Raw genomic sequence first — 15,995 nt, 5'->3', positions numbered from 1 at the left:
ATGTAATATTCTTTCTTGAATCACATTGAGAATTTTCCTCTCCCCATATGCGACAATTTTGCTCATTAACATACACAGAGAGGTACTTCGGCCACATTTTTTGTTGTTTAAATAACAACATAATGTTTTTTTTTTAATTAATATTAAGAATATCATCAAAAAATTGTTTAGTCTTAAGATTTTGACCGGTAGTGTACATCTATTTATTATTTTATTGAAATTGTATTATACAATAAGTGTAAAAAATCAGTGTTGTATTATTGATTAATTAGTAGTTTTTTACACTAAAAGTATTAATAAATAATTTATGATAATATTTTACAACCCATCATGCGACACGGTATTCACTATTCTTAACATAGAAAACAGTGGTATTTTCACTACTCTATAGTTTATTCACTTTTCCTTAAGGTAGATCATTAAAGATCAGAATTTCAATCACTACTACGATCAAAATATTTTTAAAGTGATAATTGCTTAAAATGTATCAATTATTACAAAAAATAAAATAAAATAGATTTGTTAGAGATCATATTTTTAATTCCAATATAAAGGACATTACATTACTTTTTCGCCTAATACAACCTTTGACTCGATTTGTTTATTTCAATGCTTATGTAATTAAATTTGACAAGATAATATTTTAAATGAGTAACAGAAAAAAATAAACTTATGTTGATATCAAAACTTTTATTTAAGTTGTTTTAATTTACAATAAATTCAAATAAATATTAAATTATTTAGTTTCGTTATTTTTTAATAATACTGATTATTTCAATGAAAGAATGTTTTTCGCTTTTTCTTCGGATCTAAAGGATTATTTATAGATTTTGAAGAGCTCGGAAAAACATCTGGCTTAAAATGACCACCGAGACCGTCGTACGCTGTTTCTAATTCTTTTCTTTTCTGTGCCATTCCATTGAAAATATTTGAAGTTGCCGCTTCGAGATTTTCACTGCTTTTTATTTTCTTTAATATATAAAAACTCTAAAATTACACAATATAAACCATAATTATTTAATCCTTATATGAACATATTTTAAATAAAATTACCGATGAATCAACAGCTTTGCTTTTATTTGAAAGTTGTACTTTTCGTTGAATATTACTCATAAAGTTACTGTTTTGCTTTAAAGATAAGTATGGCGATGAAGAATGTGGAATACTTGGCTAAACAATATTGTCAGTATCAACACAATAATAACATTAGAACTATTAATTTCAGAAAACTAACCTCTTTGATGATTGAAGATTTTGGCTGATCTTTCTTCTCTTCTATGCCTTTATTTTTACCTATTGCTTTTTTCACATTTTCTGGCGAATTACACACAGTTTCATTAATTATATCAACGGAATTTTCATGAGTTTTTTCACTTTTCATCCTCACTATCTCCTTTTCGATAGTTCTATACTTATCTTCAAAATGTATCGCTGAAGACTCCAGTAAGCTTTATAATAAAACAAACTCATTAAAATTAACTTTATGTAATCACCGTGTTTAGAACAATATAATACTTACTTAACTTTCGATTGTAGTTCATTTTTAACTGAATTAATTTCATGAACTTCACGCTGTAGTGATCTTACTTTTTCTTGTAAAAGTTTTTTCTTTCCGTCCGTTTGAATAATAGACCTTTAAACAGTGAATTATGAATATACCGTTGTAAATTAAAATAAAGCTATATGTAAAGTAAGAATAATTACTTTTTAAGCATGACAATATAAGTACAAAGCTGTTCAGAATTAGGCGTATCTTTCAACAAAGATTCAACTTCGGCCGTCGAACCGGTAATAACATCTTGTAAACTAAATTACAAAGTACATTAATACAACTCCTACGTTCATCGTCTATTTGTCTATTACAATAAACAATACCTTTTGAAGTTATCTAATTTTAACATCAAATTTCTATTGTCTTTTTCCAATTTAGATATATCTTCGGCACTCTTTTTCATAAAATTTAATCGCTCGCTTAAAACTCGAATGGCAGTCGATTTCTCTTTCATTTTTTCTTTTAAATTTATCACATTAGCTCTATAATTTAAAATAATATATCAATTAACATTCATAAAACATAAAAAATTAAATAAATAATAAAAATTCATACTCAGATTCTTTATACAACGTTTCAATAGTTAATTTTTCTTCGATATATTTCTCCATATCTCTCTGTTTTTGTTTCAAATCGAACTCTACAGAATCTAATTTGGCCTGCAGGGCGCCAGCGTCCAGTATTATGCCTTCAGTGTTGCTAAAATCGAAATATATCCGAAGTAAAGACCTCTCAGTCGATGATTTTCGACATCTAGGACATGATTTGGATCTAAAATATTTTATTAATAATATAGCGACAATTTACGAGATAAAATTATGTTTTTTAATCACACTGATACCTTTCAAACCATTGCAAAATGCATAAGTGGTGAAACACATGTCCACAAGGTGTGGCGTGAATTTCATCTGACGCGTTAAACAATTCACTACATATAGAGCAACAACCGTTCATATTTTCCGATTGTCGTAAAATAAAATATATTTATTTGCTGCAGTTTCTCTAAAGACGAAAGCCTTTACTATTCGTTTTATTAACAATAAACATTGACAAATTTTATCTTGATTAAAAGAATATTTTAACTAATAACAAAAAGTTGTTTAATCTGAATGTCGTTTTTTATAAAAGCGGTTAAACCACAAAAACTTGTATTCGTCGAGTTTTCGGAACGTTGTAGCCGTCGGAATGACATAAGTCATAAAGCAATAAATTTTGACCATGAAATATCTTAGGAGCTAAAATAAAAAAAAAAACAATAATTTAAATAAGATTTTGAAAAGTTACTTCGTCATTATGTGATTTATAATTGTAATCTATTTAAAAAAATCTATTCAAATTAGAGGATGGGAAATCCAGGTCATTTATATCGGTTGATATCGCATCGTATTAAAATTTTATAGAAATTGACGAAATTTAACATTTTTCCTAATTAATTAATATTACTTAAAATTCTACAATCAACACCCTATAGTTTGTTATTCTTATTTTATAGTTTAACAAAGATAAATAATTTGAAACACCACTATTATTTTAATTTTTTCCGGTCGTGTAATGTGTAAAAATGAGAATTAACATTTTTCATACAAGTTTCATTGTGCTGCTCTTCACCCGTTTTGTCAGAACCAAACGATCTAGAATGCACCACGAGAAGGTGGCTGCACTTCGAGTTCTACCCATACCTTACCCAACCAACGATCCAAGGTAGAGGTGTTTTATTTAAATTATATTTTATAACTATTTACATAAAAATAGTTGCGTTCAGTGGTTCACTATTACTTCTACTGTTTTTTCTCAATGTATATAAGTTTAAAGTTTGACTTTTGGGATAAATCAGGCATAATCGATCTTAAGTAGTCTTAATATCTCCGACTGCATGTCTATATACTTTAATTGAGGTTTCGGTAACAAGTTTGACACATCTCTCGACTGCCTGAGTGTGCCAGAGAAACTTTAATATCTCTGATGGTCTTAGTGTCGGAATTGATGAGTGATTTAATATCACCATCACATATCTACTTTTTATAGCGTTGGGGGAAGATACAACATTGAAGTATTCTAGTCAATAATTTCAGTGTATTCGATAGCTTCAAAGTTTATCTTAGATAGCACAAAGTTTCTAATAGTTTTTTCATTTAGAGGCGGATTGTCGTGCTTTTTAAATTCTCCTAAGTCCAAGCTCTCGAATGTGTTCTCTTTCATCAACGATTATAACCAACAGTGCATTTTAGGGCGTGCAAAGAACGCATTGCGTGCAATTAGTGGATTAACAACTTGAAGTAGGTCGTCTGATAAATACCGCGATGTTTAATTTGCTATAAAAACATATTTATGGTCGTTAATGCAATATTAATGTTGAACCATAGAGGTAAGTATGATTTTAAGATCAAGATAATTATTTGTTTCAAGCTCTCATAAGTAAATTACTTGAAATGGATGGTTGGATAGGGTGTGTATTCTGAGTCGTTTTATTCTGGCAGAGCTGCACAATGAAACTTGCATTTTTTTGTAAATTACTGTTTTTCGAACATATTGCGCAATTGAAAAAAATAAAATAATACTGGTGTTTTAATTTATTTTGTACAATTTCATTTATTTCTGTTAAGTGTTAGTACGAGAGACAACGTTTTCACGCTATAGCACTTTGAAAGAAAGAAAAAACATTTTTTTTCGGAGGTGTCTCCAAACCCATAAAAATTGTGTTTGATGAAAACTTTTCGAAATATGATTGACAAAAAAGACGATATGTATTTATACTGTAGTACGCAGTCAGCGGGTTAAATATTCACTGTAACAGCTGTCGAGCGCAAATTAGCTGTCGTTAGGTATCGCAAGAGGGAAGTGCCGTCGTTTCACGCACACTTCGGAAGGTCGCTAGTTGTCGTTTCCGCCGCCAGGTTCGCCGTCGTCGATGTGTCAAAATACACCAGCAAGAAGATGCGCCGCGGAAGGTTTTCGCCTTCGATTGTGCGTATCGCTCGTTTTGTCGCAATTCCTCGATCGTCGCTCGCTCCCCGGGGCGGCCGCCCTCTCGATGGCGCTTCCGGAAACGCGCGACTTATTTCGAGACGGCCTATTTTCGTATGTAACACACTAACCTACCGTCCGACGGTTCGCCATAATCAGATGGTCGCCGCTGCAATTTATTTATAAACTTCCGGGGTCGGACCCCTTTTCGCTTCGCGTCGACGTTATCGACCGCGTCGCGCGTTTCCTTATCAAACTTCGTTCCGAGGTCTGTTATCTGACCCGAAATTCTTTTGTTTTCAGATATGCATGTGAATGAACCAACTCGAAATGGCGACCGGAATGACCAGCTATGCGATCAGAGAGAAGCTCCCGGAGCTATGGAAGCAGATAGACAATACGCATTTCAGCTATTTGGAGACGGACGACAGTCCGGAGAAGCTGGAGCAGAGGAAAAAGCTGGAAGGTATATATTTATAACTTCTATCTATATGTCAGATAACGATGTAATATACCTATGGATCTACATTTGCTATTATGGCTTGTTTTATTATCAGTTTGGTTAATTTTGTTTATTAAGTTTACTAGGCATCATTTTATATTATTTGTTGGTGATCCCGTAACAAATATTTTTATCAACCAATGATTCAGAAGGATCAACACCGGTGGTAGCATTTTCGTTCAATAATCATCCTTAAATTTGTATTTTTATTTAATTCATATATTCGTCTCGATGTCCCGTCCTTTGCACCCTGACAAGAAAAATACTGATGGTTAGAGGGCATTTGTTATTAATTCGTTTTAAATTTTTTTTTATTATATTTTCAAATCAGACTAATATTTCAATACTTGAAATATATGATTTTATTGCCCCCCCCCAATATGATTGTTCGAATACCGAATACATTCGCCCATTTGTCTTACTATTCATTCATCATGTATTCGTTCATATTCACTCTTTTGTCACATGTGTTTATATGTGACGATGTTCCGATATAAAAAATGTAGCTAAAACATTTATTAAAGTCACTGATATGCACTGGTTTTTTGAAAGATTTCAAAAGTTTATTGAATCCACTTGGTCCGATTTATTTAATCACAAAATTTAAGCTTTTTACCTATTATTTATCATGACATGAGAGTCCGGTCGAAAATCGACTATACATAAATCATGCAGTTCATCTAGCGTTTCATCGATAAACGTTTATACCGAAAAGAGGATGAATGTCATACAGATAAAATTTCTGACGAAGAGGACAACTACAACGATGACCAAGATAATCAGTAAAGTGACTTGAAAAATAATAAAAGTACAGAAATTCCAAATGAAAAACTACTTTTGAAACCGAGCTTCAATAACGCCCTAAATGCAACTCGTAAAATTATAAAATTATTCGAAAAGGTCCCATGAAAAATGCAATTTTACAAAAATACGTGAAAAATAAATTTAGTATCTAACCTAATTTATGTTTAGATGTTATGTTAAGGTGGAATTCCTTAGTTCTGATGATCGAAAGATTTTTAAAATTGAGGAATTTCATTAAGAAATCTTTGATTGATCTTGCTCATATTTGGAATAAATCAAACATTCGCGTATTGAAAAATATTTCACAATAAGTACTTGTTCCCATTTAAATAGCTGTTCCGAGTCGCCAAAATACCACTTTATTGATTGATAAGTTCTTACATTATTTTTTTCTATGATTCGAATGAAAAATAATTAAGTCAAAGATAATTTGTCTCGATTCCCGGAATTTGAAAAACCCGAGACTTAGGATATAGTGAACAATTTGAGCAAACTAAATGACCGATATCCCTAATCAATAGTAAGCATCTCAAAGACTTGTTTACATGTGCACGTAGTCTGTTTGTGAATTCCGATTTAATAACAAAACATTGATCGTATTATTGCCTGATTTAATACAATATTATTCACATGCGTTATCAGCAGTAGCCGATAGTAATTTATTTTTTAATATTTTATTTACAGGTTACATTATGGATTATTTATGTTTGGTGCCGCATGAAAGTAAATTCTTCTTGCAAGAAACTGGAGAGGTGTTATCTCACTCCGCTCTATCCAATCCCGACTTTAGTGGGTATAGTTTAGCTCGCGGATGGGCGGCTATAGCACGCTATGCTGGCAACCTTATTTCACAACCTTGGCGCAAAGAATACACAACAATTAAAGTAAGCGTTAATTTATTTAATTAAAATATATATATAGATAAATTAATTTAAAATGTAATTTCATATTAATTTTTCAGTTGTTTAGTGGATTTTATAAACATGAAGTTGAAGGATCTGGTTTATGCGGTGCTGTGGCGATGCTCTGTGCGATGGGATATAAATGTAATCTGAAAGAAAATAAATCTGCCAATATATTCGTCTTGGACGGACCCGTGTGTCCCGATCAAGTAGCAGCAGTTTCGCGCGATTCCCTAATAGCTTATGTAGAATGTCAGATAATGACTCAAATATGGGAAGAAGTATCGATGCGGGGAGGAACATGTAGTTGGCTGGAAATTCTCCGTTGCAGAGAAACTTACGTCGGAGATGTAGAACACGCCGTAACGATGCTACTTCATATGCAAAGAATTAGCGAAGGTTAGCTTCTATCGATTTAATATCTTATTTTATTTGAATAATTATTTATCTTTTTTTTTAGATATGTATTGCAATGTTAAATATCCTGTAACGAACGCTCAGTATAACATAAAAGATAGCGTATCGAGACCTTCATTGTCTAACAATCACCCTTCACAAATGAACGGTCATGCAGTACACAGCAACGGACATTCGATTCAGAATGTTCAACCAGTCAATAGCGGGATTTATATAAATAATTACGACGTTAATCTTTTACCAGTGAAGGCTCCAGAAGCTCAACCAAATAACTACATGATGTTAAGCAGTCGTGAAAATCAAACACAATATTGTTCAAATCCGATGGCGAATAATATGAATCATGTTAACGGTTATAACGTGCAGCAAATGTACACTCCTCAGATGAACGGTTATTATTGTAATCCGATGCCTGGCAATCCTTACGTATTGCCTCAGTATTCTTCTTATCCTCAGTCGACGTTACCGCTCATGAACGGATATCATTATCCGAACGTACCGCAAACCTCGTATTATCCTAACGTACCGACCGGACGTTTGATAGAATTAGACACTCCGCCATATCTAAATAATAAGCCGCACTGTTGCCCAGTTGAGAATAACCATATGAAACATAATCATTATTTTTATAATAATGACGACGGATCAGCAAGCTCTAAAGATTATTCTAGAAACGGTTATAAAACTATGCAAACGAAACACGAGATTGAGAATCACGAAAACGCAAGGAGGAACAGTGCGCCCAAATCGGTTTCAAATTCAAACGATAGACCTGTCATACCGAGATCGGACACTCAACCTTCGTTGAGCAAAGCCAAGGAAGACGGAATGGGTACTTTTGAAAGCTGGGATTACGTATTCAGAAATTTGGAGAGTCAAGGATATTCGAAGGACCTGTGCGACGTCGCCAATGTTCCGTCTCCGTCGCACGAATCTAAAACCCTGGGTCGCGTTAATAATAGAGATGTTAAAAAGTATCAACAGACGACGATGGATTTGGAAGACGCTCTCAGAGCTATGTCTTTAGAGAAGAACTCAGACGAAGAATTGTTCAGGACGGCCAAAGTGAACGAGACGCTCATGAGAATCAAGCAAGAGACAGAAGCCAAAGTGGCTAAGGCTAATATGAAGCGACAGATTTTGGCAGACGAGCGCGAAAAGCGGAAATCTAATTCGTACGATATGTCGGTCGAAATGATGAGGGACACAAGTGTCATTCAAAAAGTGACGGATAAGACTAGACTCATTTCAAAGGAAGATCACAAGATTAAAAAAGAGATTGATAAAGAGGTTTTTGTGAACGGAAACGGTGATAGTCGAAAGAGCAAAAAGAGCGTCGTCAAGTGTTTGAGTTCGGAAGATAAGAGATCGAAGAAGACGAACGCTGACCATCAAACAGGCAACGGAAGTAATAAAGAAAATCATAGTTTACACAGTACGTTTTAATTTTTGACCGTTTTGTATTAGTGCCATTAGTTTCTGGTATGGTAATTTTATTTTATTTTTTTAGACGGTTCTAGTCATCATGCTTCACAATCTAATCAATATAACACAAGCAGTTCCGATACAGTAGATGCCGGATTGCAAACTCGGCTCGTAGTCGCACTCAACGACTTCGAAGTCATCGCTCAAGATAGCCGCAAGAGTTCGAAGGAGCCGTCAAATTGCTCGAAGCAGTTCTCCGACGGTAAGTGGGAGTGCGGAACGTGCACTTATCTGAACAGCGGTAGTAAGAAGGCGTGCGAAATATGCGGAAAGTCAAAGCAGGTCGGCGTGGAAGCTTTGCCGTTGACAAGTGGCGGTAAAGAATGTCCAGCCTGCACCCTCGTTAATCAAAGAGATGCTGTCGTTTGTGCGGCATGCGACACAAGCTTAAAGCACTCACCTACCTATATTTAAATATGATTATATTTCTTATTTTTCCGGTTGAAACTGAAAAGGGTAATAAGCTAATGATGTGTATTGTGTGTAAATATATACTAATATAACAAACAAACATAATGGTATTATGTATTGTTAATTGTAAAGGTGATACACAAATATTGCTGCAAAAATAAATGTGAATATCTCCATTCTTTTTAAATGAGAATATTAAATATTTAATCACAAATTAGTTTCCAAGATTATAAAATATATCATTTAGCAACATTTGTGAATCACCTTTATGTACGTTCATTGTTTATTCTAATAAGAATTTATGAAAGTTTTAAAAGAGCAGAATCTTTAGCGTGATGAACAAATTTTAACGAGGGGAAGTCAAATGAAAACCTTTGGTCTAAAGATGTGAAGTTCTTGAATCATTACAACCCGTGATTGAGAAAATTATGTTATAAAACTTGTGCCGTTTCTGAACTTTCTAGTCCATTCATACATTTGCTGGATTGCCAGACGTGTATCACTATACTGAACTCTCATTTGACGATGAATTTCAATAGTGTATGTTGCAATTGTGGCGGTTATTTTAAGGTACTGCTATGCTTTCGTGTTGCACTCCTGATTCGTACTACCATTTTTCAAGCTGTAACATTGCTGCCAATTTACAGTTTTATTTTTATTGCACTCTAAGATTTTCATTTGACTCATCCTCATATAATGTGATCATGATTATTCTATTGTATACAAAATATATATCAATTTAAATTACTTAATTTCTATTATAAAGATTATAATTTCTTTAATATATTATGTATATTTTTTATAAACAAATTTACTAATTATAAAATGAACAATGTTCGTATATATTATATACATATATAAATAAATGCACATGATAATATTATTACTAAAAAATACGCTAAATTGAGTTTCAAGTGATACAATTTTTAACATATTTTTTAGTGGATTATGAATGTTAAATAATTTATGTTTTCAATGAAATATATTTCATAAAAAATCAGTTTTCATAATCCACCATTGAGCATATATTACATAAAATTGTTTTTTTTAATGTTTAAAAACTAATATTTTGTTTCAATGATAGAATTTTAGTAAATTCTCCAACGTATGAATGTGATCATACTTTATTATAATATAGATGGTACCTGTAAACGTGTCTGATGAAAAATAATCTATTTATGAAAGCTTAGACTGCTTGTTTGTAGTATTCTGTAAATATGTACATAAAAATGTTATTTATTGAAGGAAAAAAGCAAGAGATCAATGTTCCACACAGATGAGAGGAATTGGTGATTTTTTGATAATATTAATCGTTTAGTTTTACTCAGTACCTTGTAGAGGATGTTGAACGAATGATTGTTTATTAGAAAGTCTTAGGTCGTGTTCACATAGGTGGCGCTTACAAAATACACAAACGATTGTGGTCATATCGAAACAAATGGATAACTTGCCTCTATAAATTTTATGAATTTCTCGCTTGTATGTTATTTATAACTTGTTATTGAAATATTTGATAAGAGCGTAGATGTTTATTCGGAAAAATTGCCTTGTGTCTGTTCTGAGGACCTGAAGTGAGATTGCTTCAATCTTTGAAAGATTCTGTATTTTATCATTGTTAAAACTAAATGTGACTGTTTATGAAACATAAAAGCAGAACATGTTTTATGTATTTAGAATATATTCAACAAATCAAGCTAGAGTTTGCATAATATGCTTTAAATATATATGGAATATTTAAAAAAAATATTTTTATAGTCGTTAATGATCACCAAAATTATGTATACAGATTAATTTCATACGTACAATTGGCACAAATGTATGTTATTAATTATTTCGTTTATCAAGATTATTTAAGAACCTACCTCACTTATGTCTTATGAATAATTCCAAAGTAACAGAAATAATGTAATTGTAAAGTACAGAAAAATTGTATTACATAATCATATTTATTTATAGTTGAACTCAATTATATTTTTTTAGATGACCATAAAACATTGTCCCAAATATTTATATGTGAGTTTTACTGTATTTATGCTTTTTTATTTTATCCAATAATTTGCAATTTAATAATGCATTTTTAGAATACAGCTTTTGATCTAACCATTATTATTTAACTGTAAAAACGCACACATAAGTTGATATTTGTATACGATACATAGCTAGTTATTTTATATTAATCAAGCCCCTGAGTGTTTTAACCAAATAATTCATAGTGTTTTTTTATGTGTACTAATTATATATTATTTATGCATTGTATTTCAATTTAAAAATTATTACATTACAGTGTGTATTTATTTTGAATTAAGTGTTTGTATGAAAAACTAAAGACTGAACGATTGTCTCTGATTATTATTTATTTTTATACATATTTTTTTACTATATAAAATTTAGCAATCTTTAACGGAATTAACACAATGTTCCTGTGTCTACATTTTATTGCAAAATTGAAGCGTTTGTGATTTATTTTTACTGTGCAATATTGCCGTACGATAGTTTTACATTATGTTACGCTAAAGTGTTAATTTATTGATAGGTCGTGAACAGTGAAACTTGATAGAGTGTGCCTTAATTTTATATAGTCAGTATTAAGTTATTTAATTTTTATTTGCTGTACATAATCTCTGTAAAGGAATTTAAAGTTATGTATTTTTTTCAATCATTAAAAGGTTAATACATTCATCTGTACGGATTATGTTATATTAAAACTATATATATAACTTATATCTATGTAAAAGAATTGTATAAATAAAGAATGTTAACAAATATTTACATAGTACTATTTGTTAAAGATTGAAATCTAATCGTGTTTTTGTATATATGGCATAAAAGTAATGTATAATAACATTAGCATAATATGGATCCGTTACTAATAAAAGTATTGTGGTTTACGAGTGTTATTAAGTTTTAAAACTTAACTGAAATTAGATGCACTTCCATTTTAATTAGGATACTTATTGTAATTATATATATTATATATATAAACAAATTACATCTTCATATTGTTTTATTAAAATTCAACCCCAAATCGTGAGTAATTTATGTAATACGATTATTTGGAAATCTGAGATGATAATTGTATATTATATAGAAAAAGCACTTGAAATATTATTATATGTTCGAAGAAAATTCTTGCTTACAAAATCTCTGCCAGATAAATTAATTATTTATGTGCAAGGACTAATAATAGAATTTTGCATATCCCTTTTCAGGGATGAGTGGTTTGGAATTTGTCAATTTTCGTCCGGTAAGGGTTTATTGGTTGCTTTTCAATCACCTTTCTAGTGAATACCATGCGAATGCCATTATTTTGTATTAAAATTTAAATACAATCAGTGTTGATCAAATATGCAAAGGGTTACAAAAACCTTTCACAATTAATTTTAAATTAGGACTGCGTGGGTTTCAACAATAATAATCTTCATTTTTGGCAATAAATAATTAAGAGGTTTTATTGGTATACTAGTTTATAAATTATTTAATGAAATTAATATCAAAATTCAATCAACGGTTTTCATTTTTTTGTTGTAAATCTACGACCTAAAGCGTGTTAGCTTATTGTAAAGAAATAAAAGTCTTTATAAAACATAACATTTCTTTGTTTTACTATCGAGATTTTAGAAAATAACAATTAAAATATCTTATCACAATGAATGAATATTTTTGTTTAAATATCTTGCCTAAAAATTTTTAAATTGTGGAAACTGATATTTAATCTAAATAATTTTAAAAGAACAGTTTTTACAACTTGTGCAAATTATATTATATACACGTGTCTGTTGTTAGAGTAAAACTACATTACGTAGTCTCACAAGTCGTATCGAAGATCGGGTTGAACTTCTGGGAATTTAGGTGATTGTTTAAAACTGGATCTGGCGGGATTATCATATGAATGCAGCAGCTTTCAAAATAGATTTGCGCGCAATTTGGAACGGGGTACAAAATTACTCCAGTCAGACTTTCGTGTTTTGGCGGAGAGGTGGTGACAGGTGGCAATTACACACATATTTAGCTGCTTCAGTAGTATTTTATTAAGAGCTAATAAATGTTTGTTATTGATTATTATATTAAACGAAGCACCACTGGCCGTTGTCTTCCCGTCGAGGTCCACCAAAAAAATGTTCTGTCTTCCGCCGTCGTCACGTTAGTATTACCAGAGAACATATGAGATACTGCATGATGTTGAGTGGTGGTGCATGCAATTTAATTACAATAAAACAAATATTATAATGGCCACATAATACATTTTTATATTATATTTAAAAAAAATGAAGGTGATCGACCATTGCCAATCATTGCTATACATATATTTGTGTATATAAATACTTTGGTCTGCGGAGACGAGATATAAATATCATATAATAAACTAATCAAAGCCATGAAAATTCAAGAACACATAAAAACGAAACAGTTTAGTAGTAAAATTAAGACACAATTTTACACGACATTAGAAATATGTTTTTATTGCATATTAAAAATATAAAAAATAGTATTTACATTCTAGTTCACTTTTAAAACAAAACTACATTAAAAAACATTCAAAAGTAATTTTTGTCTGCAAACATCCAGCAAAAATACATAAGCAGGTAAAAACCATGGTCTACGAAGTGCAAAACATATTAGATACTATTTATATCAATAAAATATGCTATTGTGATAATTTAGACAATTTTGGCTCTTCGCTATAATAATATAAGATTTCCATAATCGTTTTTAATGTTTTATGCAAAATATGAAACATACATAAAAAATAATGATAACCTTCGATAACAACTACGAGTGGAAAAAGATTAAGAGATGAGATAAAAGCAGATAGTAAATCAAATAAACAGAAGTGTAGGTGCGATAAATGACGTATTATAGAAAAACAGTATTTACGCAACTTTTTATAAATAACGTATTATAGAATAAAATTACTTATTGCTTATGTGTGAATTTAATTGTTAAAATTGCAATACAATCGAGATCTGCTATTGCGTTACGGTCTTTGACACCGAAATTGAGTTTCTATATACGTTGACTTTTAAAGGGAATTCGGTCTCGAAGGGGTACCCCGCTCTTCCGGGAATCCGATTGGAATGAGTGAAACAAAAAGAGATAGCATGGATTTGTGTGCTCAAAGCGAGAGATTATAAGCGCATTGCGCGAAACAGGCTTCGGTAGGACTAAATCAGAAATGAGACACAGCGAGAACCGATATTTAAACACGTTTTAACTTGGTTGTGATATCATATTACACCTTTTTTAAATTACCACATTATTATCTTAATGAGTTGTTAATTAAAAAATAATACATAATTATAATTTTTAATTATGTTACAATTTTAATAAATATTGTATTTTTAATAATCAAGATGTTTTACATTCATTTTTAGATTGGACTCGGGACGTTCTAATTGCAAAACTTTATATTGCGCAACCCTGTAAAGTTTAATTTGATACTTTGTTGATGAAATGTTAATCAGTCGTCCTACAACATTATATAAAATCCTAAATGAAGCGATTATTGTTTAATATTTATTTTTCTTCCACATATAATTACACAAATATATTAAAGCAACATAATAGATTAGTATGCTATTGTAAAGCATTCCAAGCCTTCCAAAATTATTGGAAGTTATTCATGGATACTCGGCAGTTATATGAGGGGCAATTTATTTTCATCTCAGCTATACAAAAGGAATTTACAGTTGCCCGTGAAAGTTTTATTAGTTGAAAGAAAGGCAAATTGTAATTAGCCGGTTCCTAAAATTATGTCACAGTAAAATGAATGCGAATTAGTCGATTGTCATGATATTAAAATACATGTTTCTTATATTAATATAACGATCACTATAGCCGATTTTTTTACTATGCGATTCGTGGGTCAGTTATGTAGCCTATCACTACCTAAATCATAATAAAAAAAGTTTAGCTTACAGTCATGATCATATTTATAAAACATATTTGTGCTCCGCCACTACTTAATAACTTTAGTTAAAGAACGCATATCCCGTATGGTCTAGTGGCTAGGATACCTGGCTTTCACCCAGGAGGCTCGGGTTCGATTCCCGGTACGGGAAATATTTTTATTATCGAATTCTTTTTTATCCTACGAGGAAACCTACAAAGAAGGACGGCCACGGTTTGTATAATACCCTTTTGTTATTTATTAGACAAAGATAGCTATTCTACCAAAATTAAATATGTTAAAAAGATTTTTAAGGGGTCACATGATTGCAAATATCAGATAAAGTGACATCTATTGATTATAAATTATATTACACATAATAATTTATAATTCATTTTATAGATGTCGCCGATTTCCAGACTTTCAGTCTGGTGGGTAATACTTATAGGTATTTATTATGTCTAATTGACTTATCCAGCTGGAGCAAATTTACCCCGTTGTAACGCATTAGGCTTATACCTGATTATAAAAAATGTAATCAATGGCAGAAATATTAATATTACAACTTGATTTTATACGACGTTTACTTATATAGTATTTGCAATCATGAGCCAATGTCCTTTGTCTTTATACATTCTTTAATAGAAAACAAATTTACTCTTATGGAATTATCAAACAGTGAATGCCAGAATGTATTATGTAATACCGACGGTTTAAAAGTCTTTAAACTTTGTATTATTCTTGAAAATTATTCATATATACTCGTCTGGTATTTGTGGGTCAGCTAATATGCATCAACATACTACAATAATTTTGTTCCACAAAATTATATGAAAATAATATAAGATATATAATAATCTAGTTTTACAAATAAGTTTTATTCATCGTTGTCATACCTTTTATTTTATATGTACAACAAATGATCATGATAGCAGTTACTAATTAACATAATAATGCATTGCAAAAAATATCTACGAGTATTTGTGCTTTTTTTTGTTTTGCAAATTCATATTATCTTTATGTTGTGTTTAAACAGTTAAAAAACGAAAAAAAAAACAATTTCTTATAACT

General features: G+C 30.9%; 2 protein-coding genes and 1 non-coding gene across 4 annotated transcripts; 2 read left to right on the top strand and 1 right to left on the bottom strand.

The window, feature by feature from the left end:
• Positions 1-518: 518 nt before the first annotated feature.
• On the bottom strand, positions 519-2,759 carry LOC148233835 (E3 ubiquitin-protein ligase TRAIP-like). The gene is made up of 8 exons (XM_088188588.1): positions 2,394-2,759; positions 2,108-2,323; positions 1,876-2,034; positions 1,705-1,806; positions 1,520-1,633; positions 1,235-1,448; positions 1,054-1,170; positions 519-987 (listed from the first exon to the last, which is right to left on the bottom strand). The coding sequence occupies exons 1-8, from the start codon at positions 2,504-2,506 to the stop codon at positions 775-777; spliced, it is 1,248 nt and encodes a 415-aa protein (XP_088044714.1). The 5' UTR covers positions 2,507-2,759; the 3' UTR covers positions 519-774.
• Positions 2,760-4,339: 1,580 nt separating this feature from the next.
• tamo (PUB and ZnF_RBZ domain-containing protein tamozhennic) lies at positions 4,340-9,463 on the top strand. 2 transcript variants are annotated; one of them, XM_088188614.1, is made up of 6 exons: positions 4,340-4,516; positions 4,820-4,982; positions 6,507-6,706; positions 6,784-7,123; positions 7,185-8,576; positions 8,652-9,463. In XM_088188614.1, exons 2-6 carry the CDS (start codon positions 4,832-4,834, stop codon positions 9,038-9,040), a joined length of 2,472 nt encoding a protein of 823 aa, XP_088044740.1. In that variant the 5' UTR covers positions 4,340-4,516; positions 4,820-4,831; the 3' UTR covers positions 9,041-9,463. The 2 variants fall into 2 exon arrangements, with proteins under 2 accessions (XP_088044740.1, XP_088044739.1); XM_088188613.1 differs by having other exon boundaries at positions 4,446-4,630; positions 8,652-9,191.
• Positions 9,464-15,024: 5,561 nt separating this feature from the next.
• Positions 15,025-15,096, top strand: TRNAE-UUC (transfer RNA glutamic acid (anticodon UUC)). The gene has a single exon. It is a non-coding gene; the product is annotated as a tRNA-Glu (tRNA).
• Positions 15,097-15,995: the final 899 nt, after the last annotated feature.

Source organism: Plectrocnemia conspersa, unplaced genomic scaffold (genome assembly GCF_051122295.1).
Source record: "Plectrocnemia conspersa isolate PC_06_02 unplaced genomic scaffold, ASM5112229v1 ptg000007l, whole genome shotgun sequence".
Lineage (NCBI taxonomy): Eukaryota > Metazoa > Arthropoda > Insecta > Trichoptera > Polycentropodidae > Plectrocnemia > Plectrocnemia conspersa.
Note: the sequence above shows the minus strand (reverse complement) of the source record. Positions and strands in the feature narration are given on the sequence as shown.